This window comes from Mastacembelus armatus, chromosome 14 (assembly GCF_900324485.2).
Source record: "Mastacembelus armatus chromosome 14, fMasArm1.2, whole genome shotgun sequence".
Taxonomy (NCBI): Eukaryota; Metazoa; Chordata; class Actinopteri; order Synbranchiformes; family Mastacembelidae; genus Mastacembelus; species Mastacembelus armatus.
Genome location: NC_046646.1, coordinates 18,377,076 through 18,404,920, shown reverse-complemented (window position 1 = coordinate 18,404,920; position 27,845 = coordinate 18,377,076). Strand labels below are relative to the sequence as shown.

Here is a 27,845-nt window from a genome sequence, read left to right as displayed (position 1 = left end):
AATAATAAAAAAAATACATAATTTAAAGTAAAACTGCAGGACTTCTAAGTAAAAAGTAGATAACCTTTTACAAAATAACGCTAAAAATGTTAACACTATTTGATATGTCAGTACAACAGTTAAGAGATTGATGAGGCTATCTTACTCATCCTATTGTTTTTACAAAGTTTCCTGATAGAGTTCAGCACTTCTTCTGTCTTTAAAGAGTATATAATAGGATTGAGCAAAGCTGGTATGGTGTGTGTCAAAGTAGAGTTTATCATCCTGGCATTAGGATGGAGGGAGGAAGTCCCTGCAGCTATGTTGGTGCCCAAGAGAGGTAGGAAGAAAATAGCCACAAGAATCAGGTGAGAAGTACAAGTTTTCAATGCATTGACTCTTTCTTTATGTGATGCAATCCTGCTCAGTGCTATGGCAATGCAAACATATGATAGTGCTATTAATAGAGGAGGGAAGCACATGATTATAGTGAAGACTACAATTGCCACTGTGTAATTTAAAGATGTGTCATTACATGCCAGACGAAATGTTGGTCCATGATCACAGAAAAAGCTTTGTATCACCAAAGATCCACAGAAGGAGAGACGATCAAGTAGCCCAATTGAAAATGCAAATAAACTCAATAAAACAACCCATGAAAACAGCAGCATTGCAGCAATAGCTGGTTTAGTCACAATACTATGGTACCGTAAAGGGAAGCAAATTGCTATAAATCTGTCATATGCCATAGTGACAAGTGTCCATGACTGCACACCTCCAAAAAACCAAACAAAGAACATATAACTTAAACAAGCCTCATAGACAATGTATCTGTTGTCAAACAAAAATGTGTCTAAGACTTTTGGGATGAGAGCAGTGCTCCCACACAAATCTATCAAAGCCAGGTTGAACACAATCATGTATTTAGGAGTATGAAGAGTCTTGACCAGGTAAATCACTGAGAGAAGGAGAACATTCCCAACAACAGTCATGATATAGACAAAACACAGGAAGATATAAAAATATGTAACATGAGGGATGTTGGAAAATCCACTGAGATAAAATTTTGCAGGACGAACAAATGTGACATTAGATATGGTAGCAGCTTTCTTGTCTGGGGCCATTATTTCTTTCACTAAGTGTAAAAAGAGAAAATTACACAATATATAATAAAAGATGACACAGCTGACTGATGGGAACCGTTGAAACCAAACTCACCTCAGACAGTAACAAGTGTGCAGTTTCCTGAAGTGAGTTTTACTGTGACTGACCTACCATTTATATTATATCCTCCTTCATTGTGAGCCAGTAGAAATGCAGGTGGTTGTGTCCCCTGATCATGAATTAGACATTAATGATTTGTGTAATGGCCGGATGCTGAGTCACGTGTCGTAATGTAGCTTACATCCCAGATAGAAAGTCACTATCATATGCTGACACACAGAAACAAAGAAACACTCATACTCACAATCACATCTAATAATTTAAAGTCATCAGCTAACCTAACCTGCCTGTATATGAGCATTTGGGGTGGAAGTCAGATTACTCAGAGAAAACCCACACAGACACAGTGAGAACATGCAAACTACACATCGATAGGCCCAAATCAAGCAAACCCAAATATTTATGATAGATTTTAACCAATGGACAGAAAATTAAATCCAACTGTGTCTAATTAGATGTACTGTAATAAGTTCAGTTGTTTCAACAACTTAATTCATTCTACTGGTCCTAGCTGCATGAAATCAGAACCTGCTGGTCCAAACTACTGAGAACCTTATGTGTAAGTTGTAAAATGTGTAAGATTTAGCAGCATTTAGTATTGAGATTGCAGAATGAAACCTTTAACGCATCCCCTCACACGATAACACCTCCCTTTCGGACATAACACAGGGTTTAGTGGCCATCACTATTACAACAAAATGTGATTCCTTGTCAGAGCCTGTATTTGCTTAGTCCATTCTGGGCTACTGTAGAAACATGGCAGAGCAACATGGTTGTCCACTTGAAAGGAGACCTGCTCCCTCTGTAAAGTTAAAAGACTCATTCTAGGATTAAGAACATGCAATTTTTGTATTTCAAGATGACATAAGAATCTGTCTATGCTGTTTATTCTGCTATCTAGTGTTGTCATAGGGGTGGAGCTAATCCCAGGTGAGACTGGACAACAGGCAGGGTACACCCTGGAGAGTTTGTCAGTCAAACACAGGGTGGACACACAGCGACAAAGAAATATTCACAACAAGATGAAATATAATAACCAATTAATCAAAATACATGTCTTTGGACTCTGGGTGCAAACCGAGGTGACTGGAGAAAACTTAGACATGAAGAGAACATTTCTGCTTTATGTACAAAGGTTATGGGATATAGACCCAAAACCTTTTTCTTGAGAGGGGACAGTGATGTTGATGTCTTTTTATCAAAAAATGTATGTTTTCAGGAGTGTAGAGTCATAACATACTCATATCTCTGATTTTATTTTGCAAAGCAGATCATTACATGGCTAATACAACAGCAAAATACAATGAATAATAAAAAAATACATAATTACAATTCTAAGTAAAAAGTTGATAACATCTTACAAAATAACGCTAAAAATGTTAACACTTTGATATGTCAGTAAAACAGTTAAGAGATTGATGAGGCTATCTTACTCATCCTATTGTTTTTACAAAGTTTCCTGATAGAGTTCAGCACTTCTTCTGTCTTTAAAGAGTATATAATAGGATTGAGCAAAGCTGGTATGGTGTGTGCCAAAGTAGAGTTTATGATCCTGGCATTAGGATGGAGGGAGGAGGTCAGTGCAGCTATGTTGGTGCCCAAGAGAGGTAGGAAGAAAATAGCCACAAGAATCAGGTGAGAAGTACAAGTTTTCAATGCTTTGACTCTTTCTTTCCGCGATGCAATCCTGCTCAGTGCTATTGCAATGCAAACATATGTCAGTACTATTAGTAGAGGAGGGAAGCAAATGATTATAGTGAAGACTACATTTGCCATCGTGTAATTTAAAGACGTGTCATTACAGGCCAGACGATATGTTGGTCCATGATCACAGAAAAAGCTTTGTATCACCAAAGACCCACAGAAGGAGAGACGATCAAGTAGCCCAACCAAGCATGCTGATATACTCATTAAAACAACCCACATTAACAGCAGCATTGCAGCTACAGCTGGTTTAGTCACAATACTATGGTACCTTAAAGGGAAGCAAATTGCCATAAATCTGTCATATGCCATAGTGACAAGTGTCCATGACTGCAAACCCCCAAAGAACCAAACAAAGAACATATAACTTAAACAAGCCTCATAGACAATGTATCTGTTGTCAAACAAAAATGTGTCTAAGACTTTTGGGATGAGAGCAGTGCTCCCACACAAATCTGTCAAAGCCAGGTTGAACACAATCATGTATTTAGGAGTATGAAGAGTCTTGACCAGGAAAATCACTGAGAGAAGGAGAACATTCCCAACAACAGTCATGATATAGACAAAACACAGGAAGATATAAAAATATGTAACATGAGGGATGTTGGAAAATCCACTGAGATAAAATTTTGCAGGACAAACAAATGTGACATTAGATATGGTAGCAGCTTTCTTGTCTGGGGCCATTATTTCTTTCACTAAGTGTAAAAAGAGAAAATTACACAATATATAATAAAAGATGACACAGCTGACTGATGGGAACTGTTGTAACCAAACTCACCTCAGACAGTAACAAGTGTGCAGCTCCCTGAAGTGAGTTGTACTGTGATAGACCTGCCATTTATATTTTCTTTCCCTTATGGTACAGCAAAAAAAGCAGTGTCACATGATCATGATTTAGAAATTATTATTGTGCAAGGTGTTGATGCAGTCAGATCAGCTAACTACTGTCACCAGCCTACTAAATTATTTTTTATTGCATTGTACATAAACAGGAAAAAGAACCAATCCCAGAAATTAGAAAACATAATGAATGATTTAAGTAGCCTAACAATAAAATTTTAATCCATCCAAACATTATCTACCACTAACTACTGATATTCATTGTGATAGTGAGGTTGGACCAAATCCCAGGTGACACTGGATGAGAGGCAGGTTACAAACACATGAGTGGACACATGGCAACAAACAAATGTTCACACCAATAGGCAATTTAAAGGCATCAATTAACCTGATCGATATGACTTTGGACTGTGGGAGGAAACCAGAGTTTCTGCAGAAAACCCACAATGTTAGGATCTGTCATGGACTTCCTGTCTTAGACACTTGTTTTGATAGTACTTCCTGTGTTGTCTTATTTCTTGTTTTTCTGCTTTATGTTCCACATTTTTCCTGAATGTCTCTAGCTGTGTTGAATTAGTTAATTCTTATACTTATACTTGCCTTTCTTCCTTTCCTGTGTCTAGATCCACTGTTGATGTATCCTGTTGTCGCCATTATAGTTTCTGCACTTGTCACCCTTTCTTTCTTGCCACCATTTGGATTATTGTATTTATTCATCTCTGTTTGTTTTCTATTTATTCTTAACTCTGATCTACACTTGCACATTATGTTTTGTCATTCTGTTTCTCATTTGGTGTTTGATTTTGAAAAGGTCTATATCAATTTTCACTTTTTGAACAACAGCTTGATGCTTTAGGTTTTGTTACTTATCTTCACCTTTGTGAATAAACTGTACACATTGTTATTTCATCTGGTCTGTGTCTGCATTTCAGCATTTTAAAACACTGACACACAGAAATGTTCCAGGATTCAAAACCAAAAAAAACTTCTTGTTGCGCGGTAACAGCTTTGACCACTGATATTACAAGACTAGTTTGTCCTTTTATTTAATATGATTTATTTATTTATTATAATTACATTTTGTAAAGAGATCCGGATTTACTGATCCATTTATTCTGACTTAAGATGATTCAGTCATGCTTTTCTGTCTCTGCATCAGACATATAACATATGAGCTATTGAATATTTACCAGTGATCAGTTTCCAAGAGTTGAAATTTTTTCTACTGCATTTTCATTCCAAACCTGATGTAATAAAATATTTCTATTTGTCTTTAATAATTACATCTCCATGATTACTTGAAAAAAAAAAGATGTTGGTGTCTTTTTATCAAAAAAATTATGTTTTCAGGAGTGTAGAGTCATAACATATTCATATCTCTGATTTTATTTTGCAAAGCAGATCATTACATGGCTAATACAACAGCAAAATACAATGAATAATAAAAAAAATACATAATTACAATTTAAAATAAAACTGCAGGACTTCTAAGTAAAAAGTAGATAACGTTTTACAAAATAACGCTAAAAATGTTAACACTATTTGATATGTCAGTACAACAGTTAAGAGATTGATGAGGCTATCTTACTCATCCTATTGTTTTTACAAAGTTTCCTGATAGAGTTCAGCACTTCTTCTGTCTTTAAAGAGTATATAATAGGATTGAGCAAAGCTGGTATGGTGTGTGTTAAAGTAGAGTTTATGATCCTGGCATTAGGATGGAGGGAGGAGGTCAGTACAGTTATGTAAGTGCCCAGAAATGGTAAGTAAAAAATAGCCACAAGAATCAGGTGAGAAGTACAAGTTTTCAATGCTTTGACTCTTTCTTTATGTGATGCAATCCTGCTCAGTGCTATGGCAATGCAAACATATGTCAGTGCTATTAATAGAGGAGGTAAACACATGATTACAATTATAGCAACATCTGCCATGATGCCATTTAAAAAAATATCATTACAAGCAAGATAATATGTTGGTCCATGATCACAGTAAAAGCTTTGTATCACCAAAGATCCACAGAAGGAGAGACGATCAAGTAGCCCAACAGTAAATGCTATTAGGCTCAATAAAACAACCCACACTAACAGCAGAATTGCAGCTACAGCTGGTTTAGTCACAATACTATGGTACCTTAAAGGGAAGCAAATTGCTATAAATCTGCCATATGCCATATAAGTGAGTTGTACTGTGACTGACCTGCCATTTATATTATATCCTCTTTCATTGTGAGCCAGTAGAAATGCGGGTGGTTGTGTCACCTGATCATGAATTAGACAATGATTTGTGTAACGGCCGGATGCAACTGTCGTAATGTAGCTTACGTCCCAGACAGAAAGTCACTATCATATGCTGACACACAGAAACAAAGAAACACTCATACTCACAATCACATCTAATAATTTAAAGTCATCAGCTAACCTAACCTGCCTGTATATGGGTATTTGAGGCAGCAGTGCTACCAAAGCCACCAGGCTGTCCATACAAACCCAAATATTTATGACAGATTTTAACCAATGGACAGAAAATTAAATCCAACTGTGTCTAATTAGATGTACTGTAATAAATTCAGTTGTTTCAACAACTTAATTCATTCTACTGGTCCTATCCGCATGAAATCGGAAACCTGCTGGTCCAAACTACTGAGAACCTTATGTGTAAGATTTAGCAGCATTTAGTATTGAGATTGCAGAATGAAACCTTTAACGCATCCCCTCACACGATAACCCCTCCCTTTCGGACATAACACAGGGATTAGTGGCCATCACTATTACAACAAAATGTGATTCCTTGTCAGAGCCTTTATTTGCTTAGTCCATTCTGGGCTACTGTAGAAACATGGCAGAGCAACATGGTTGTCCACTTGAAAGGAGACCTGCTCCCTCTGTAAAGTTAAAAGACTCATTCTAGGATTAAGAACATGCAATTTTTGTATTTCAAGATGACATAAGAATCTGTCTATGCTGTTTATTCTGCTATCTAGTGTTGTCATAGGGGTGGAGCTAATCCCAGGTGAGACTGGACAACAGGCAGGGTACACCCTGGAGAGTTTGTCAGTCAAAAACAGGGTGGACACACAGCGACAAAGAAATATTCACAACAAGATGAAATATAATAACCAATTAATCAAAATACATGTCTTTGGACTCTGGGTGAAAACCGAGGTGACTGGAGAAAACTTAGACATGAAGAGAACATTCCTACTTTATGTACAAAGGTTATGGGATATAGACCCAAAACCTTTTTCTTGAGAGTGGACAGTGCTAACCACAATCAGATATCACCGTAGTAGTTTAGTCTCTGTTCTTAATATTAATAATATGAAAGTTTTGTAAGGAGGGCATGATTCATTGATCCATTTATTCCTATATAAGTTGATTCAGCCATATTTACTGTCTGTGTATGAGACATAAGACATAAAGTATTAAATATTTACCAGTGTGCAATATGTTAGTATGTGTTAACATGATTATATATGCCTTTAATAATTTAATCTCTATGAAGTATTAAAAAAAAAACAACAGGTAAAGATGTTGTTGTCAAATATCTGACATCCTAAGCAGTGTAGAGTCATAACGTATTCATACCTGTTTTTATTTTGCAAAACAGATCATAATGACTACTGCAACTGTTAAACACAATGACTGATTCAATAACTTATAATAACCACAATTGAAAAAAAAGTAGTATGTGCTAGTAAAAAGTTGATAAAAACTTACTGAACACAGTTAACAATTTAACACTGTGTTTATGTTGATCAGCCTATTGTTTTTACAAAGTTTCTTTCCAAGCAGATCATTACATGGCTGCTGCAAAAGCAAAATACAATGAATAATAAAAAAATACATAATTACAATTCAAAGTAAAACTGCAGGACTTCTAAGTAAAAAGTAGATATCATCTTACAAAATAATGCTAAAAATGTTAACACTAATTGATATGTCAGTACAACAGTTAAGAGATTGATGAGGCTATCTTACTCATCCTATTGTTTTTGTAAAGTTTATTCATAGAGTTCAGCACTTCTTCAGTCTTTAAAGAGTATATAATAGGATTGAGCAAAGCTGGTATGGTGTGTGTTAAAGTAGAGTTTATCATCCTGGCATTAGGATGGAGGGAGGAGGTCAGTGCAGCTATGTTAGTTCCCAAGAGCGGTAAGTAAAAAATAGCCACAAGAATCAGGTGAGAAGTACAAGTTTTCAATGCTTTGACTCTTTCTTTATGTGATGCAATCCTGCTCAGTGCTATGGCAATGCAAACATATGACAGTGCTATTAATATAGGAGGGAAACACATGACTACTATCATGGCAACCATTGCCATTTTGTCGTTTAAAAATGTGTCATTACAGGCCAGACGAAATGTTGGTCCATGATCACAGAAAAAGCTTTGTATCACCAAAGATCCACAGAAGGAGAGACGATCAAGTAGTCCAACAGTTAATGATATTATGCTCAATAAAACAACCCACACTAACAGCAGCATTGCAGCAATAGCTGGTTTAGTCACAATACTATGGTACCTTAAAGGGAAGCAAATTGCTATAAATCTGTCATATGCCATAGTGACAAGTGTCCATGACTGCACACTTGCAAAGAACCAAACAAAGAACATATAACTTAAACAAGCCTCATAGACAATGTATCTGTTGTCAAACAAAAATGTGTCTAAGACTTTTGGGATGAGAGCAGTGCTCCCACACAAATCTGTCAAAGCCAGGTTGAACACAATCATGTATTTAGGAGTATGAAGAGTCTTGACCAGGAAAATCACTGAGAGAAGGAGAACATTCCCAACAACAGTCATGATATAGACAAAACACAGGAAGATATAAAAATATGTAACATGAGGGATGTTGGAAAATCCACTGAGATAAAATTTTGCAGGACGAACAAATGTGACATTAGATATGGTAGCAGCTTTCTTGTCTGGAGCCATTATTTCTTTCACTAAGTGTAAATAGAGAAAATTACACAATATATAATAAAAGATGACACAGCTGACTGATGGGAACTGTTGAAACCAAACTCACCTCAGACAGTAACAAGTGTGCAGCTCCCTCAAGTGAGTTGTACTGTGACAGACCTGCCATTTATATTTTATTTTTCTCATGGCACGGCAAATAAAAAAAAAAAAGCAGTGTCACATGATCATGAATTAGAAATTATTATTGTGCAACTGTCCTATAGCATATGTCATCAAGGTGTTGATGCAATCAGATCAGCTAACTACTGTCACCAGCCTACTAAATTATTTTTTATTGCATTGTAAACAAGAAAAAGAACCAATCCCATAAATTAGAAAACATAATGAATGATTTAAGTAGCCTAACAATAAAATTTTAATCCATCCAAACATTATCTACCACTAACTACTGATATTCATTGTGATAGTGAGGTTGGACCATATCCCAGGTGACATTGGATGAGAGGCAGGTTACAAACACATGAGTGGACACATGGCAACAAACAAATGTTCACACCAATAGGCAATTTAAAGGCATCGATTAACCTGATCTATATGACTTTGGACTGTGGGAAGAAAACAGGGTTTCTGCAGAAAACCCACAATGTTAGGATCTGTCATGGACTTCCTGTCTTGGACACTTGTTTTGATAGTACTTCCTGTGTTGTCTTATTTCTTGTTTTTCTGCTTTATGTTCCACATTTTTCCTGAATGTCTCTAGCTCTGTTGAATTAGTTAATTTTTATACTTATACTTGCCTTTCTTCCTTTCCTGTGTCTAGATCCACTGTTGTTGTATGCTGTTGTTGCCATTATAGTTTCTACACTTGTCACCCTTTCTTTCTTGCCACCATTTGGATTATTGTATTTATTCATCTCTGTTTGTTTTCTATTTATTCTTAACTCTGATCTACACTTGCACATTATGTTTTGTCAATCTGTTTCTCATTTGGTGTTTGATTTTGAAAAGGTCTATATCAATTTTCACTTTTTGAACAACAGCTTGATGCTTTAGGTTTTGTTACTTATCTTCACCTTTGTGAATAAACTGTACACATTGTTAGTTTATCTGGTCTGTGTCTGCATTTCAGCATTTTAAAACACTGACACACAGAAATGTTCCAGGATTCAAAACCAAAAAAAACTTCTTGTTGCGCGGTAACAGCTTTGACCACTGATATTACAAGACTAGTTTGTCCTTTTATTTAATATGATTTATTTATTTATTATAATTACATTTTGTAAAGAGATCCAGATTTACTGATCCATTTATTCTGACTTAAGATGATTCAGTCATGCTTTTCTGTCTCTGCATCAGACATATAACATATGAGCTATTGAATATTTACCAGTGATCAGTTTCCAAGATTTGAAAGTTTTTCTACTGCATTTTCATTCCAAACCTGATGTAATAAAATATTTCTATATGTCTTTAATAATTACATCTCCATGATTAGTTGAAAAAAAAAAAGATGTTGGTGTCTTTTTATCAAAAAAATGATGTTTTCAGGAGTGTAGATTCATAACATATTCATATCTCTGATTTTATTTTGCAAAGCAGATCATTACATGGCTAATACAACAGCAAAATACAATGAATAATAAAAAAAAATACATAATTACAATTTAAAGTAAAACTGCAAAGACTTCTAAGTAAAAAGTAGATAACATCTTACAAAATAACGCTAAAAATGTTAACACTATTTGATATGTCAGTACAACAGTTAAAAGATTGATGAGGCTATCTTACTCATCCTATTGTTTTTACAGAGTTTCCTGATAGAGTTCAGCACTTCTTCTGTCTTTAAAGAGTATATAATAGGATTGAGCAAAGCTGGTATGGTGTGTGTCAAAGTAGAGTTTATGATCCTGGCATTAGGATGAAGGGAGGAGGTCAGTGGAGCTATGTAAGTGCCCAGAAATGGTAGGTAAAAAATAGCCACAAGAATCAGGTGAGAAGTACAAGTTTTCAATGCTTTGACTCTTTCTTTATGTGATGCAATCCTGCTCAGAGCTATGGCAATGCAAACATATGTCAGTACTATTAATATAGGAGGAAAACACATAACTACTGTCATGGCAACCATTGTCATTGTGTTGTTTAAAAATTTGTCATTACAGGCCAGACGAAATGTTGGTCCATAATCACAGAAAAAGCTTTGTATCACCAAAGATCCACAGAAGGAGAGATGATCAAGTAGCCCAACAGTAAATGCTATTAGGCTCAACAAAACAACCCACACTAACAGCAGCATTGCAGCAATAGCTGGTTTAGTCACAATACTATGGTACATTAAAGGGAAGCAAATTGCTATAAATCTGTCATATGCCATAGTGACAAGTGTCCATGACTGCACACCTCCAACGAACCAAACAAAGAACATATAACTTAAACAAGCCTCATAGACAATGTATCTGTTGTGAAAAACAAAAATGTTTCTAAGACTTTTGGGATGAGAGCAGTGCTCCCACACAAATCTGTCAAAGCCAGGTTGAACACAATCATGTATTTAGGAGTATGAAGAGTCTTGACCAGGAAAATCACTGAGAGAAGGAGAACATTCCCAACAACAGTCATGATATAGACAAAACACAGGAAGATATAAAAATATGTAACATGAGGGATGTTGGAAAATCCACTGAGATAAAATTTAGCAGGACGAACAAATGTGACATTAGATATGGTAGCAGCTTTCTTGTCTGGGGCCATTATTTCTTTCACTAAGTGTAAATAGAGAAAATTACACAATATATAATAAAAGATGACACAGCTGACTGATGGGAACTGTTGAAACCAAACTCACCTCAGACAGTAACAAGTGTGCAGTTTCCTGAAGTGAGTTGTACTGTGACTGACCTGTCATTTATATTTTCTTTCCCTTATGGTACAGCAAAAAAAAGCAGTGTCACATGATCATAAATTAGAAATTATTATTGTGCAACTGTCCTATAGCATATGTCATCAAGGTGTTGATGCAATCAGATCAGCTAACTACTGTCACCAGCCTACTAAATTATTTTTTATTGCATTGTAAACAAGAAAAAGAACCAATCCCAGAAATTAGAAAACATAATGAATGATTTAAGTAGCCTAACAATAAAATTTGAATCCATCCAAACATTATCTACCACTAACTGATTTACTTGTGAGTGACTGATGTGTAAATCAATGTTGCATAATGGATGTAAAAGTTTTCTGTGTTCGGGGTCAATCGGTATTGACCCTTTCTGCAGATCGTATGCTCTGCTTGTGACTCTGCTGTGTTGCCTATTAAACTTGCCATCCTATAACCTGAGATTTGCCTCCAAGCGCTTTTTGCCACGACAGATTTGGTGTCAGAAGTGGGATGGACGCGCGGTCTGGACTCTGTAGGACGGAAAGTAACATTTCGCATTAAACAGCGATTCCTCCCTGCGGGTCGAGAAGCTTTCATCCTAAGGAGCCCGGTCGTCAAGAAATAAAAGTGCGGACCAACGGTGAAGCGGCACAGACGTTACGGTAAGAGAAAGCGCTAACTCACTACGCGGTTGAGTAGTTGACGAAACGTCGTCTTGGTAGAGACCGTTGTGTTATTAATTACTGTTGTATGCAGCAAAGTAAAGGGGCTGGGTCGCACCAGGAAAGATAACACGAGAGAACGGCTACTACAGAAATGGGAATAGTACTGGGTACTGAGAAAGAGGCTAATGCCTGGCCAGGGTCTGGTCTATCAACTGCATTGCCACCGTTATGTGAAGAAATGAGAAAGAAGTATAATGGAAGTTGTAAACAACTAACAGTATGGTGGGAGCTGGGTTTTCCTGTAGAAGGGAGTCTGAGTAACAGACAATCAGTGCAATTAAAAGATCAACTTGAAAGGAAGGAAAGAGAGCGTGCAGAGCAACACAGGTCTTTGTCCAAGACAGAAAGAAAGTAGCACAAGTTGTTCCAAGCTGACTGCAAAGCCTATTGCATGTGGAAAGAAGAATGTCATGTGAGGGAGAGTAAGATGATGAGAAGGCAGTATGAAGATGGAGACAAAAAGTGTGAACAGAACCATGAACAGAACCAAACAGAACAAGAACATATACCTTAGTATATAGACTAAAAGATTGTTCTGACACTAAATCGCTGTATCCTGTTCTGAGTTACATAAAGTGGATCCAGACCTGGACTCTGCTCCCCCACCTCCTCCATATCACTACCAAACTTCACTACAATGACGAAGACATTACCACCGAGACCCAGAAGTCTGTTTCCAATGTGGAGAAAAGGGACATTGGACAAGAGACTTCTATGGGAATAAACAGAAAGCTGATTGACTTGGAGAGGGGGTGGAGCAGCTGCCAGGTCAGGTGACACCTAAACAGGAACAGACGCCAGACCAGATAACTCCAACCTACACATCTACACATAGGAAGATAGAACCAAAGTATGACTTGTTAAATTTTTCCATGTACTGTGATTCTGACAAATATAAGATATTCCCAGAACTTTGTCTTTCTACTGATAAACATGAAGTGACATTTCAGGTTGATTCTCCAGCTACGAGCTCTGTACTGAAAACTGACTCACTTATACCCTCCTAAAATGAGTGGTAGGTCTTGTCTCACAGTAGGTTCTAGTGAAAAACCTATTTTGGAAAGCTGCTCTGTTCCTCTCAAATGCACATTGAGGAAACAGAACACCAAACAGATGGTTAATGTACTTTCACAATTTGCATATAAATGGCAGACTGTAGGTGAGACTCCTGTTACATAACAACTCATAGACTACAGATACCCTCACACAACATAAATCACTACACTGCACAGCACATGTAGATGTAGGACCAGAAGAGGAGTATGAAAGGCAGTGGTATGTAGAAAATAAGGAAGTGGAAATGATAAATTTGACACATGTCTATTGGACAAAGACTGCTGCTGTTGCCTCTGTTCTGCTCTCTTCTACCCAGAAAGATTTTTTTACAGGAAACACTCCACACATCCCACTGGCAAAACCTGTTGACTGGAGTTGGAAAGACCTGAGACGCTGGTTGCAGAGCTTGCTGTTCCCCGAGGACTTTCAACCAACAGCATCAGATCCTAGGACAGAGTATAGCAAGAAGGGTGATGTACATCGTACACCAGTTGTACAAGTTAATCGAATAGGTGAGCTCATTAATAGCCAGAACGCCGCTAATGCTGCAGCCTTTACCATCACAGAAACTAGTTTACTACCAGAGCTTGAGCAAATTCCAAAATCTCTCTGGGCAGCCCATAAATACGATGTAGGCCTTGTAAAAACTGCAGAGCCTCTGATAGTACATCCAAAATCAGAGTACAGACCTTGTAAAAACAGTACCCTTTAAAACAGGAAGCCATCAATGGTATAAAGCCTGTGTTCAATTCCTTGTTAAAAAGCTGGCATAATAATTCCATGTGAGAATCCTCCAGTGGACACTCCCATTTTTCCAGTTAAAAAAATAAGAGACCAAGGCCAACCAACTGAATGGCACTTTGTGCAAGATTTACAGGCGGTGAATGCAGCCATCCGCCCCTGAGCACCAGAAGTAAGTAATCCTCAAACCATCTTGTCTTTGGTACCACCAAATTCAACTCATTCTTCAGTAGTAGATTTGGCCAATGCATTTGCCTTTTCATTTGAAGGAAAGATTTACACCTGGACCAGATGTCCTCAAGGTTACTCTGAAAGCCTGAGTTACTTTCATCAGACTCTCAGCAGAAACCTTCAAGGCCTTTATTTACCTGCCGGCTCAGCATTACTGCTGTATGTAGATGATGTGCTGATTTGTAGTCCATCTGAAGAAGCAGGCAAAATAGATACAATGCAGTTGATAAAGCATCTTGCAGAAAATGGCCATAAAGTCAGTCTTTCCAACCTGCAGTTTGTACAACAAAAAGTGACATATCTGGGTCACATCATCACCCCAGAAGGAAAGACACTGTCACAAAAAAGAATTGCTGCAATTCAAAATGTTCTTAAGCCAATTACAAAAAAACAAATGAGTTTTCTTGGCACGACATCATTTTGCAGGCAGTGGATCCCAAATTACTCGCTGCGTGAAGCTCCAACGTCTGCTATGGTGCATGGTAAACAACTTTCTACACATGACAAAATCATGTTGACTCGTGAAGAAGAAAAAGCCTTTCTGGATTTAAAGGCACCACTCACTGTAGCTCCCACACTGGGTCTGCCTTCTTCTGTGTTATGCCAACCTCACAGCGGCAAACTACAACCTGTTGCTTATTTCTCATCAAAGGTAACGGCACCAATCATGATATAGACAAAACACAGGAAGATATAAAAATATGTAACATATGTTGGAAAATCCACTGCTGTGAGATGGTGGTGAACAGGCTGGAGCTCGGCGTTGGCACCTTCGCCGCAACTCCGAGGGACTGGAACAGGCTGGAGTTCGACGTGGGTGCTGTCGCCATAACTCCAGGGATCTGGAAGTGGCGTGAAACCTCAGCGGGGACGGCCACAAGGGCGCACTGAGGTTCTGGCCGCTGGGCAGCGAGGAGGGACACTGTCATGGACTTCCTGTTTTGGTCCTGCTAAGTACGCCTACTGATAAACCAGGAAGAAAAACCAAAACACTAAAGGCTGACCTGAACCGAACCCCAGGTGGGAATGTAAGTACACACAGAACCAGAGAGCTGGACACTTACAGCAACAGCAATGGCTCAGGTAGCATGGCAACGTGCACAGGACAAGAAGATCAGAGTCTGCTCACTACTCAGAAGCATGAGGAGGGGGGAGGAGTCCCTTCAGAGTGAACACCCTGAACAGGATTAGGACGCAGTATACTGTAACTGAACTGTGTTCTTCTCTAAATTTCAAGCGAGCTAGGGATGCCAATAGAGCAAATGGATCACTCATTCTCTTGCTGAGGTCCTGCCAATAAGAGGGTGGTTTTTCAGGAGAGAAAAATGAGGTGTGGCCGACTGTATGCAGTCAAACAGAGCCCCCACAAGGGGGTGCAAAAACAGAACGAGGAGTCATTACGGTGCTAAGGAGCAAGTGCTATTTAGAGTGTGGGAGGAAGTCAGAATACTAGAGAAAATCTCCACAGACACAGGACATGCAAACTACACACAAATAGGCCCTATGTCAAGCAGAACTTAGACCTGGAAACGCTTTGCTGTGAGGAAACAGTGCTACTATTGCCCCACCAGGCTGTCCCTACGAACCAAGTTTTTCTGATAGATTTTAACAAATGGACAGAAAATACAACTGTGACTACTTAGATGTACTGTAATAAGTTCAGTTGTTTCAACAACTTAAATCATTCTACTGGTCCAAGCCACATGAAGTCAGAAACCTGCTGGTCCACACTTCTTAGAGCCTTATGTTTCAGGTTTGGTTCAACTAAAGATTCCAATATGTTCAGCACCATTATAATATACCCCCCTAAAAGTATACTTAGCATCTTAGTTGCTGAGTTATGTTCCTTTGGTTGGGAATAATTTTACTTCCTACCTTTTGTTTTGGACAGGACACAGTTTTTGAATGTGACAGTTCGGGGAGACCGCATGATTGAAAAAAAGTGTGTGTCAGAGTGTCCCTGCAATGTGATTTTGATGTGCTGTACCTGCCGTGTTAGAGCTGAATAAAGCCGCTGTTCAAGTAAACCGTAAGTGCTTCTTAATCCTGTCCAGAGAGAACTGGAGCATGTTACCAGCCAAGAAAGAGGTTACATTTTCTTAGTATCGGTCTGGATTTTGGAAACAGCATAGTTACTGCTACAATCCAACTTTTTAATATTATTTATAATCAAAATGAAGTTGTACAGCTGTACATGTTTATTTGTCTGAAGCCTGATTATATGGATTGTTGTCTATTACAGCAAAATTTTCTTAATGTACATTTGTTGTGGCGTCTAGTGTTGTGGTGGGGGTGGAGTTTATTCCAGGTGAGACTGGACAAGAGACAGGGTACACCCTGGAGAGTTTGTCAGTCAAACACAAAGCAGGCACAGGGCAACAAACAAATATTCACATCAAGTGGAAATATAGAGTCACCAATTAACCTAAAGTATATGTCTTTGGACTGTGAACATGCAAACCAGGGTGACTGGAGAAATCTTAGACATGAAGAGAACGTTCATACTCCCCATACAAAGGTTATGGGATACAGACCCAAAACCTTTTTCTTGTGAGGGAATCAGATATCACTGAAGTAGTTTAGTCTCTGGTCATAGTATTAATCATATGAAAGTTTGTAAAGAGGGCATGATTCATTGATCCATTTATTCCTATATAAGTTGAATCAGCCATATTTACTGTCTCTGTATGAGACATAAGACATGAAGTATTAAATATTTACCAGTGTGCAATATGTTAGTATGTGTTAACATGATTATATATGCCTTTAATAATTCCATCTCTATGAAGTATTAAAGAAAAAAAACAGGTAAAGATGTTGTTGTCAAATATCTGATGTCCTAAGCAGTGTAGAGTTATAACATATTCATAATTGATTTTATTTTGAAAAACAGATCATAATGACTACTGCAACTGCTAAACACGACTGACACAATAACTTATAATAACCACAATTTAAAACAAAATAGTATGTGCTAGTAAAAAGTTGATAAAAACTTACTAAACACAGTTAACAATTTAACACTGTGTTTGTGTTGAGCAGCCTATTGTTTTTACAAAGTTTCTTTCAAAGCAGATCATTACATGGCTACTGCAACAGCAAAATACAATGAATAATAAAAAAATACATAATTACAATTCAAAGTAAAACTGCAGGACTTCTAAGTGAAAAGTTGATATCGTCTTACAAAATAACGCTAAAAATGTTAACACTATTTGAGGGAAGCAACTATTTCATATGTCAGCAACTATTTGATATGTCAGTACAACAGTTAAGAGATTGATGAGGCTATTTTGGTCAACCTACTGTTTTTGCAAATTTTCCTGATAGAGTTCAGCACTTCTTCTGTCTTTAAAGAGTATATAATAGGATTTAGTAAAGCTGGTATGGTGTGTGTCAAAGTAGAGTTTATGATCCTGGCATTAGGATGGAGGGAGGAGGTCAGTACAGCTATGTTGGTGCCCAAAAGTGGTAAGTAAGAAATAGCCACAAGAATCAGATGAGAAGTACAAGTTTTCAATGCTTTGACTCTTTCTTTATGTGATGCAATCCTGCTCAGTGCTATGGCAATGCAAACATATGTCAGTGCTATTAACAGAGGAGGACAACAAATAATTATAATGAAGACTACATTTGCCATTGTGTAATTTAAAGATGTGTCATTACAGGCCAGACGATATGTTGGTCCATGATCACAGTAAAAGCTTTGTATCACCAAAGATCCACAGAAGGAGAGACGATCAAGTAGCCCAACCAAGCATGATATTAGACTCAGCATGACAACCCACACAAACAGCAGCATTGCAGCAATAGCTGGTTTAGTCACAATACTATGGTACCTTAAAGGGAAGCAAATTGCTATAAATCTGTCATATGCCATAGTGACAAGTGTCCATGACTGCACACTCCCAAAGTATAAAACAAAGAACATACAACTTAAACAAGCCTCATAGACAATGTATCTGTTGTCAAACAAAAATGTGTCTAAGACTTTTGGGATGAGAGCAGTGCTCCCACACAAATCTGTCAAAGCCAGGTTGAACACAATCATGTATTTAGGAGTATGAAGAGTCTTGACCAGGAAAATCACTGAGAGAAGGAGAACATTCCCAACAACAGTCATGATATAGACAAAACACAGGAAGATATAAAAATATGTAACATGAGGAATATTTGTAAACCCACTGATGTAGAATTTTGCAGGACGAACAAATGTGACATTAGATATGGTAGCAGCTTTCTTGTCTGGAGCCATTATTTCTTTCACTAAGTGTAAAAAGAGAAAATTACACAATATATAATAAAAGTTGACACAGCTGACTGATGGGAACTGCTGTAACCAAACTCACCTCAGACAGTAACAAGTGTGCAGTTTCCTGAAGTGAGTTGTACTGCGACAGACCTGTCATTTTTATATTGTATCCTCTGTCATTGTGAGACAGTAGAAATAGAGGTCACTGTGTCACATGATCATGAGTTAAACATTGTTTTTTTTTTTAATGTGTCTGATGTTGATGCAGTTGACAGAAACAGAATGAAATGCTCTGTAGTGGGACAATGCAAAAACTGCAAAAGTTAAACCAAATGTCAGAAAATATTAAGCTAAATAAATGATTTAAAAATGAATCAAAATAAACAGCAAAGTCTACACTGATTCAAAACTTTTGAGTGCATTCCAGATTAACTACAGCCTGTTTCTTGTGGATCAAATTAACAACATTAAAAACTTTTATGTTGGGTGCTGTCAGTGAGAAGGTTTATCTCAGGAGATCAATGAGGAAAGTATATCTTCCCACTGTAGTACAATCTGTTTAAAAGTAATCATAATGTCATTATAATGCACATGCACCTTTCAGGGATCCTATAATGTGATATGATTCCCTTTTTTTTTTTTTTTTTTTACAGGCTGCAGAACCTTTACACAGAGGTTGTTCTCTAAAACACAGTCTGTGGCATTTTGGCTTTTCTCAGGCCTGTTCTCAAAGACTCTGTCATCATTCAACATCCAAGCTGCTATATAATCAGATTTGAGACATTTCCCCACATCAATATCTCCTTCATCTTTCTGGCATTTGTCTCATTGTTTGCAGTAGAGATGCTCATAAATCATTTGTTGGATGTACGAGTCAAGTCTCAAGTCACATGGTAGCAATGAACAATACTTGTTGCAGACTGCAAAGCTCCACAAAGCTAGTAACAGGGGTGATTCTAGGATTCCATGTTTAGGGGGCTCAGCTCCTCAGTAGATGACAGTGATGAGAGATTAGGCTACCAAGTATAAAGGCCTTTTATATTAAACTCATGTAAAAAAAAAAAAAAAAAAAATCTGATTGAACAAGGATCTAGGATGATGAGTGGATGAAATTTGTTCATGGGTCCTTCACCATCTACCCATATGGACAAACTGCATCAGCATTCAACCACCTGTTCAATCTGTCATTTCTGTGGCTTATATGTTTCTAACTATTCTAAATAATGGTGAAGTGTGAACAATCACAGATTTTGAAACAACAAATTAAAACAGATTGATTTAGAAAGGACCATTCCTAAATGTTTGTTAATGTAAAATGACAGGATTAAGTCACAATGACCAGAACAGTCCAAACTAAGTAAAACATGAATTTATCAACTTACTCATGTTTCGTACATGTTCGTCTCTGGGTGGTGATACACCTGGTTCTTCCAGGTCTTGCTCTGTGTCTTTGTCCTCTCCCTCTCCATCCTTGTCTCTCACCTGCACGTCTGTTTTCTTGTACAAAAAAAACATATGTCCATTTGTGAGGGAGAAAAGAAATTTCAAATGGGTTTCAGGTTTGTTTTTACAATATTTCAATAGACTATCCATTCATGTAGGCCACTGTTGATGGGCTATCACCAGTAATGTGGTGGAGCTGCTTGAGGTTGTCCAAACCAGTAACTATATTGAGTGGCAAAGTAGTCCCACTTTAATCTATGGACAAACTAAATGGCCATATTTATAAAACAAAGTGCTCATATTTCGCTTCCATGAAGTTAAATGAGCATTAACATTACTTTAAACATTATCAGCAATACAGCCCACTTTAAAACTCATTGTAGGCTAATAGTCAGTAACCTACTCCAGCCAAGTCTGCAGAAATGGACCATGTAATATGTAAACTAAACTAAAAATAGACTAAACTCGCCTATGGATAGTAACAAGCTCAGGTTAAAGAGCTGATGTCGACTGGCTCACCTGTCGAGGACATTTAGAGGTGCCTGATAAAATTAGATATGCTCGATCAAGCATCTTTTATTTTTTACTGCTCAGATTGCATGTTGTCCGTTGTTTGTTTAGGCTGTGTATCAACTTTGATAACAAACAGGACCGCATGTTTGCCATGTTCACCACACTAATTCAGTTTACTGCAGTTTACTGTCACCTGTGGCAAGACGCACCAGCAATGGGTAGTGCTCCCTACCAACAGAGGGCAGCACCACAACGCCCAAACAAATAAACATTGTTCACAAGTCCCAAACATCAGGTCAAAGTCGAGTTTCAAGTCTTTTGAGGACAAGGCTCAGGTAAAGTCTTAAGTTACTGTGTGTGCACCTTGCACTATGATAAAAATAGTCCTCATTAAGAATAACGTTGTTCCATTCAACTTATGTTTGGTCCAAATGCACATTTACAATGATTGTGGTACTTTGGAGGCATTTGCACTTGCTGTACTTGCCTATGACAGTTTGACTGCAATATGTTTCCCTCAATCAACACACTAAGGTGCATGTCTTACATTGTCTGCCTGTGTATGTAAACACTGACTTAATGTAATAAGTTATCAATTCATTTCAAACATTTGAACATATATATAAAGAAAATTCTGTACATATTTTAATTTTAAATAATTAAATGTACATCTCAGAAGTAAAAACTATTGTGTATATTGGAAGATATTTCATATCTTAAGCCATGTAAAGACAAAATATTCATATCACTGACTTCATTTGGTAAAGAAAATCAGTATATGGATACTAAGAGCAAAACACAGAATAATATAGATTGTGATAAAATAAAAACAATTTAAAAGAAAAAAACAAAAATAATAAACTTTGATAACTACTACTGTTTAAACATTTTAAACTTTTGATGTGTCAGTACAGTATTGATAGAGAAGTCATCTTGTTTGATTAGGCTATGTTGGTCAACCTACTATTTTTGCAAAGTTTCCTGATAGAGTTCAGCACTTCTTCTGTCTTTAAAGAGTATATAATAGGATTTAGCAAAGCTGGTATGGTGTGTGTCAAAGTAGAGTTTATCATCCTGGCATTAGGATGGAGGGAGGAGGTCCCTGCAGCTATGTTGGTGCCCAAGAGAGGTAGGAAGAAAATAGCCACAAGAATCAGGTGAGAAGTACAAGTTTTCAATGCTTTGACTCTTTCTTTATGTGATGCAATCCTGCTCAGTGCTATGGCAATGCAAACATATGATAGTGCTATTAATAGAGGAGGGAAGCACATGATTATAGTGAAGACTACAATTGCCACTGTGTAATTTAAAGATGTGTCATTACAGGCCAGACGAAATGTTGGTCCATGATCACAGAAAAAGCTTTGTATCACCAAAGATCCACAGAAGGAGAGACGATCAAGTAGTCCAATTGAAAATGCAAATAAACTCAATAAAACAACCCATGAAAACAGCAGCATTGCAGCAATAGCTGGTTTAGTCACAATACTATGGTACCGTAAAGGGAAGCAAATTGCTATAAATCTGTCATATGCCATAGTGACAAGTGTCCATGACTGCACACCTCCAAAGAACCAAACAAAGAACATATAACTTAAACAAGCCTCATAGACAATGTATCTGTTGTCAAACAAAAATGTGTCTAAGACTTTTGGGATGAGAGCAGTGCTCCCACACAAATCTATCAAAGCCAGGTTGAACACAATCATGTATTTAGGAGTATGAAGAGTCTTGACCAGGAAAATCACTGAGAGAAGGAGAACATTCCCAACAACAGTCATGATATAGACAAAACACAGGAAGATATAAAAATATGTAACATGAGGGATGTTGGAAAATCCACTGAGATAAAATTTTGCAGGACGAACAAATGTGACATTAGATATGGTAGCAGCTTTCTTGTCTGGGGCCATTATTTCTTTCACTAGGTGTAAAAAGAGAAAATTACACAATATATAATAAAAGATGACACAGCTGACTGATGGGAACCGTTGAAACCAAACTCACCTCAGACAGTAACAAGTGTGCAGCTCCCTGAAGTGAGTTTTACTGTGACAGACCTGCCATTTATATTTTCTTTCCCTTATGGTACAGCAAAAAAAGCAGTGTCACCTGATCATGAATTAGAAATTATTATTGTGCAACTGTCCTATAGCATACGTCATCAAGGTGTTGATGCAATCAGATCAGCTAACTACTGTCACCAGCCTACTAAATTATTTTTTATTGCATTGTAAACAAGAAAAAGAACCAATCCCATAAATTAGAAAACATAATGAATGATTTAAGTAGCCTAACAATAAAATTTTAATCCTTCCAAACATTATCTACCACTAACTACTGATATTCATTGTGATAGTGAGGTTGGAACTAATCCCAGGTGACACTGGATGAGAGGCAGGTTACAAACACGAGTGGACACATGGCAACAAACAAATGTTCACACCAATGGGCAATTTAAAGGCATAAATTAACCTGATCTACAGTGGGTACGGAAAGTATTCAGACCCCTTTAAATTTTTCACTCTTTGTGTCATTGCAGCCATTTGCCAAAATCAAAAAAGTTCATTTTATTCCTCATTAATGTACACTCAGCACCCCATCTTGACAGAAAAAAACAGAAATGTAGAAATTTTTGCAAATTTATTACAAAAGAAAAACTGAAATATCACATGGTCATAAGTATTCAGACCCTTTGCAGTGACATATATTTAACTCACATGCTGTCCATTTCTTCTGATCCTCCTTGAGATGGTTCTGCTCCTTCATTGGAGTCCAGCTGTGTTTAATTAAACTGATTGGACTTGATTAGGAAAGGCACACACCTGTCTATATAAGACCTTACAGCTCACAGCGCATGTCAGAGCAAATGAGAATCATGAGGTCGAAGGAACTGCCCAAGGAGCTCAGAGACAGAATTGTGGCAAGGCACAGATCTGGCCAAGGTTACAAAAGAATTTCTGCAGCACTCAAGGTTCCTAAGAGCACAGTGGCCTCCATAATCCTCAAATGGAAAAAGTTTGAGACGACCAGAACTCTTCCTAGACCTGGTCGTCCAGCCAAACTGAGCAATCGTGGGAGAAGAGCCTTGGTGAGAGAGGTAGAGAAGAACCCAAAGATCACTGTGGCTGAGCTCCAGAGATGCAGTAGGGAGATGGGAGAAAGTTCCACAAAGTCAACTATCACTGCAGCCCTCCACCAGTCGGGGCTTTATGGCAGAGTGGCCCAACGGAAGCCTCTCCTCAGTGCAAGACACATGAAAGCCCGCATAGAGTTTGCCAAAAAATACATGAAGGACTCCCAGACCATGAGAAATAAGATTCTCTGGTCTGATGAGACCAAGATTGAACTTTTTGGCATTAATTCTAAGCGGTATGTGTGGAGAAAACCAGGCACTGCTCATCACCTGCCCAATACAATCCCTACAGTGAAACATGGTGGTGGGAGCATCATGCTGTGGGGGGGGGGGGTTTCAGCTGCAGGGACAGGACGACTGGTTGCAATTGAAGGAAAGATGAATGTGGCCAAGTACAGAGATATCCTGGAAGAAAACCTCTTCCAGAGTGCTCAGGACCTCAGACTGGGCCGAAGGTTCACCTTTCAACAGGACAATGACCCTAAGCACACAGCTAAAATAACAAAGGAGTGGCTTCGGAACAACTCTGTGACCGTTCTTGACTGGCCCAGCCAGAGTCCTGACCTAAACCCTATTGAGCATCTCTGGAGAGACCTGAAAATGGCTGTCCACCAACGTTCACCATCCAACCTGACAGAACTGGAGAGGATCTGCAAGGAAGAATGGCAGAGGATCCCCAAATCCAGGTGTGAAAAATTTGTTGCATCATTCCCAAGAAGACTCATGGCTGTACTAGCTCAAAAGGATGCTTCTACTCAATACTGAGCACAGGGTCTGAATACTTATGACCATGTGATATTTCAGTTTTTCTTTTTTAATAAATTTGCAAAAATTTCTACATTTCTGTTTTTTTCTGTCAAGATGGGGTGCTGAGTGTACATTAATGAGAAATAAAATGAACTTTTTTGATTTTGGAAAATGGCTGCAATGACACAACGAGTGAAAAATGTAAAGGGGTCTGAATACTTTCCGTACCCACTGTATATGACTTTGGACTGTGGGAGGAAAACAGGGTTTCTGCAGAAAATCCACAATGTTAGGATCTGTCATGGACTTCCTGTCTTAGACACTTATTTTGATAGTACTTCCTGTGTTGTCTTATTTCTTGTTTTTCTGCTTTATGTTCCACATTTTTCCTGAATGTCTCTAGCTGTGCTGAATTAGTTAATTCTTATACTTATACTTGCCTTTCTTCCTTTCCTGTGTCTAGATCCACTGTTGATGTATGCTGTTGTTGCCATTATAGTTTCTGCACTTGTCACTCTTTCTTTCTTGCCACCATTTGGATTATTGTATTTATTCATCTCTGTTTGTTTTCTATTTATTCTTAACTCTGATCTACACTTGCACATTATGTTTTGTCATTCTGTTTCTCATTTGGTGTTTGATTTTGAAAAGGTCTATATCAATTTTCACTTTTTGAACAACAGCTTGATGCTTTAGTTTTTGTTACTTATCGTCACCTTTGTGAATAAACTGTACACATTGTTATTTCATCTGGTCTGTGTCTGCATTTCAGCATTTTAAAACACTGACACACAGAAATGTTCCAGGATTCAAAACCAAAAAAAACTTCTTGTTGCGCAGTAACACCTTTGACCACTGATATTACAAGACTAGTTTGTCCTTTTATTTAATATGATTTATTTATTTATTATTATCAAGTTTTGTAAAGAGATCCGGATTTACTGATCCATTTATTCTGACTTAAGATGATTCAGTCATGCTTTTCTGTCTCTGCATCAGACATATAACATATGAGCTATTGAATATTTACCAGTGATCAGTTTCCAAGAGTTGAAATTTTTTCTACTGCATTTTCACTCCAAACCTGATGTAATAAAATATTTCTATTTGTCTTTAATAATTACATCTCCATGATTACTTGAAAAAAAAAAAAATGATGTTGGTGTCTTTTTATCAAAAAATTGATGTTTTCAGGAGTGTAGAGTTATAACATATTCATATCTCTGATTTTATTTTACAAAGCAGATCATTACATGGCTAATACAGAGAAATTCAATGAATAATAAAAAAATACATAATTACAATTTAAAGTAAAACGGCAAAGACTTCTAAGTAAAAAGTAGATAACATTTTCAGCGTTATTTTGTAAAACGTTAACACTTTGATATGTCAGTACAACAGTTAAAAGATCGATGAGGCTATCTTACTCATCCTATTGTTTTTACAAAGTTTCCTGATAGAGTTCAGCACTTCTTCTGTCTTTAAAGAGTATATAATAGGATTGAGCAAAGCTGGTATGGTGTGTGCCAAAGTAGAGTTTATGATCCTGGCATTAGGATGGAGGGAGGAGGTCAGTACAGCTATGTTGGTGCCCAGAAATGGTAAGTAAAAAATAGCCACAAGAATCAGGTGAGAAGTACAAGTTTTCAATGCTTTCACTCTTTCTTTCCGTGATGCAATCCTGCTCAGTGCTATGGCAATGCAAACATATGTCAGTGCTATTAATACAGGAGGTAAACACATGACAACTACAAAGCTGACGTATGACATTGTCTTATTTAAAGATATGTCATTACAGGCCAGACGATATGTTGGTCCATAATCACAGAAAAAGCTTTGTATCACCAAAGATCCACAGAAGGAGAGACGATCAAATAGCCCAATTGAAAATACTAATAAACTCAATAAAACAATCCACACTAACAGCAGCATTGCAGCAATAGATGGTTTAGTCACAATACTATGGTACCTTAAAGGGAAGCAAATTGCTATAAATCTGTCATATGCCATAGTAACAAGTGTCCATGACTGCACACTTGCAAAGACCCAAACAAAGAACATATAACTTAAACAAGCCTCATAGACAATGTATCTGTTGTCAGACAAAAATGTGTCTAAGACTTTTGGGATGAGAGCAGTGCTCCCACACAAATCTGTCAAAGCCAGGTTGAACACAATCATGTATTTAGGAGTATGAAGAGTCTTGACCAGGAAAATCACTGAGAGAAGGAGAACATTCCCAACAACAGTCATGATATAGACAAAACACAGGAAGATATAAAAATATGTAACATGAGGGATGTTGGAAAATCCACTGATGTAGAATGTTGCAGGATGAACAAATGTGACATTAGTTATGGTAGCAGCTTTCTTGTCTGGAGACATAATTTTTTTAACTAAATGTAAACATACTAAAATTACACAATATAAAATAAAAGATGACACAGCTGAATGATGGGAATTTGTTACCAAACTCACCTCAGACAGTAACAAGTGTGCAGCTCCTGAAATCAGTTGTGAGGTGTGACAGACCTGTCATTTAAATGGTATCCTCTGTCATTGTGATACAATATTAATGAGGATAGATGTGTCACATGATAAACATTCATGTTTTTAACTGTGTAACTGCCTGATGCTGACACAAATGGCTTGATTGAAAATGATGCTTACACATTGTAACCCAAGAGTCTATGAATTAGGTGTAGCCATGTGGGCTATGGCTAATGGGATCAATGAGATAGCCAGAAATGATCCACGCCTCACTGGGCCTGACAAACCAGGAGGAGAAACCAAAACACTAAAACCTAACCAAACTCCAGGTGGGAATGTAAGTACACATAGAACCAGAAAGCTGGACACTTACTGCTACAGTGTAACGTGCAAGCTGAGTGGGGCTCAGATAAACTAATGCTGTGAAGATAAATGCAGGGGCGAATGAACTCTTGGAGAACTGGGACGAGTCTCTGTTTACAAGAAGCACCGAAAAAAACGCGCATCTTCCTGAGTCTACCTAGTGGGGAGGAGGGGGATAAAACATGTAACCCCCAACAGGACCACGTAAAACAGTGCAGGCTCACTCAGCTCAGACACTCACTTACAGTTGTCCCTTCTCACCAAAATGAAATGTTGGGGACATTTCATTTAATTTTATTGATATTTCACCATCAATAAAATAACAGTAATGACAAAGAGCAATAAACAAAAAACCAGTGTAACATAGTTACAAAAGACACCAGCAGGTACACACAAAAAAAAAAAACTAACTCATTACATAGTCAGCATAATGCACAGGTGGTCTTGTATGACATCTCACATGGGAAACCCACACTGGAATACCCATACGCACAGTGGTGCTCAACGAACTAGACCCCATGTCAACATTTTGGTATATAGGAAAAGGAAGCCCCCATAGGAACATCTGTCAAGTCAAGTCAAGTCAAGTCAAGTCAACTT

At 37.6% G+C, this 27,845-nt stretch overlaps 6 protein-coding genes across 6 annotated transcripts; all 6 read right to left on the bottom strand.

Annotated features, from left to right (window-relative positions):
* Positions 1-119: 119 nt before the first annotated feature.
* On the bottom strand, positions 120-1,103 carry LOC113142573 (olfactory receptor 1-like). The gene has a single exon (XM_026327611.1). It carries the CDS (start codon positions 1,101-1,103, stop codon positions 120-122), a length of 984 nt encoding a protein of 327 aa, XP_026183396.1.
* Positions 1,104-2,610: 1,507 nt separating this feature from the next.
* Positions 2,611-3,594, bottom strand: LOC113142572 (olfactory receptor 1-like). The gene has a single exon (XM_026327610.1). The coding sequence runs from the start codon at positions 3,592-3,594 to the stop codon at positions 2,611-2,613; it is 984 nt and encodes a 327-aa protein (XP_026183395.1).
* Positions 3,595-7,701: 4,107 nt separating this feature from the next.
* On the bottom strand, positions 7,702-8,685 carry LOC113142571 (olfactory receptor 146-like). The gene has a single exon (XM_026327609.1). The coding sequence runs from the start codon at positions 8,683-8,685 to the stop codon at positions 7,702-7,704; it is 984 nt and encodes a 327-aa protein (XP_026183394.1).
* Positions 8,686-17,310: 8,625 nt separating this feature from the next.
* Positions 17,311-18,556, bottom strand: LOC113142570 (olfactory receptor 1-like). Its single transcript, XM_026327608.1, has 2 exons — positions 17,604-18,556; positions 17,311-17,344 (listed from the first exon to the last, which is right to left on the bottom strand). The coding sequence occupies exons 1-2, from the start codon at positions 18,554-18,556 to the stop codon at positions 17,311-17,313; spliced, it is 987 nt and encodes a 328-aa protein (XP_026183393.1).
* A 2,894-nt stretch (positions 18,557-21,450) lies between these two features.
* Positions 21,451-22,422, bottom strand: LOC113142569 (olfactory receptor 1-like). The gene has a single exon (XM_026327606.1). It carries the CDS (start codon positions 22,420-22,422, stop codon positions 21,451-21,453), a length of 972 nt encoding a protein of 323 aa, XP_026183391.1.
* A 3,371-nt stretch (positions 22,423-25,793) lies between these two features.
* LOC113142568 (olfactory receptor 5K4-like) lies at positions 25,794-26,777 on the bottom strand. The gene has a single exon (XM_026327605.1). The coding sequence runs from the start codon at positions 26,775-26,777 to the stop codon at positions 25,794-25,796; it is 984 nt and encodes a 327-aa protein (XP_026183390.1).
* Between the last annotated feature and the right edge of the window lie 1,068 nt (positions 26,778-27,845).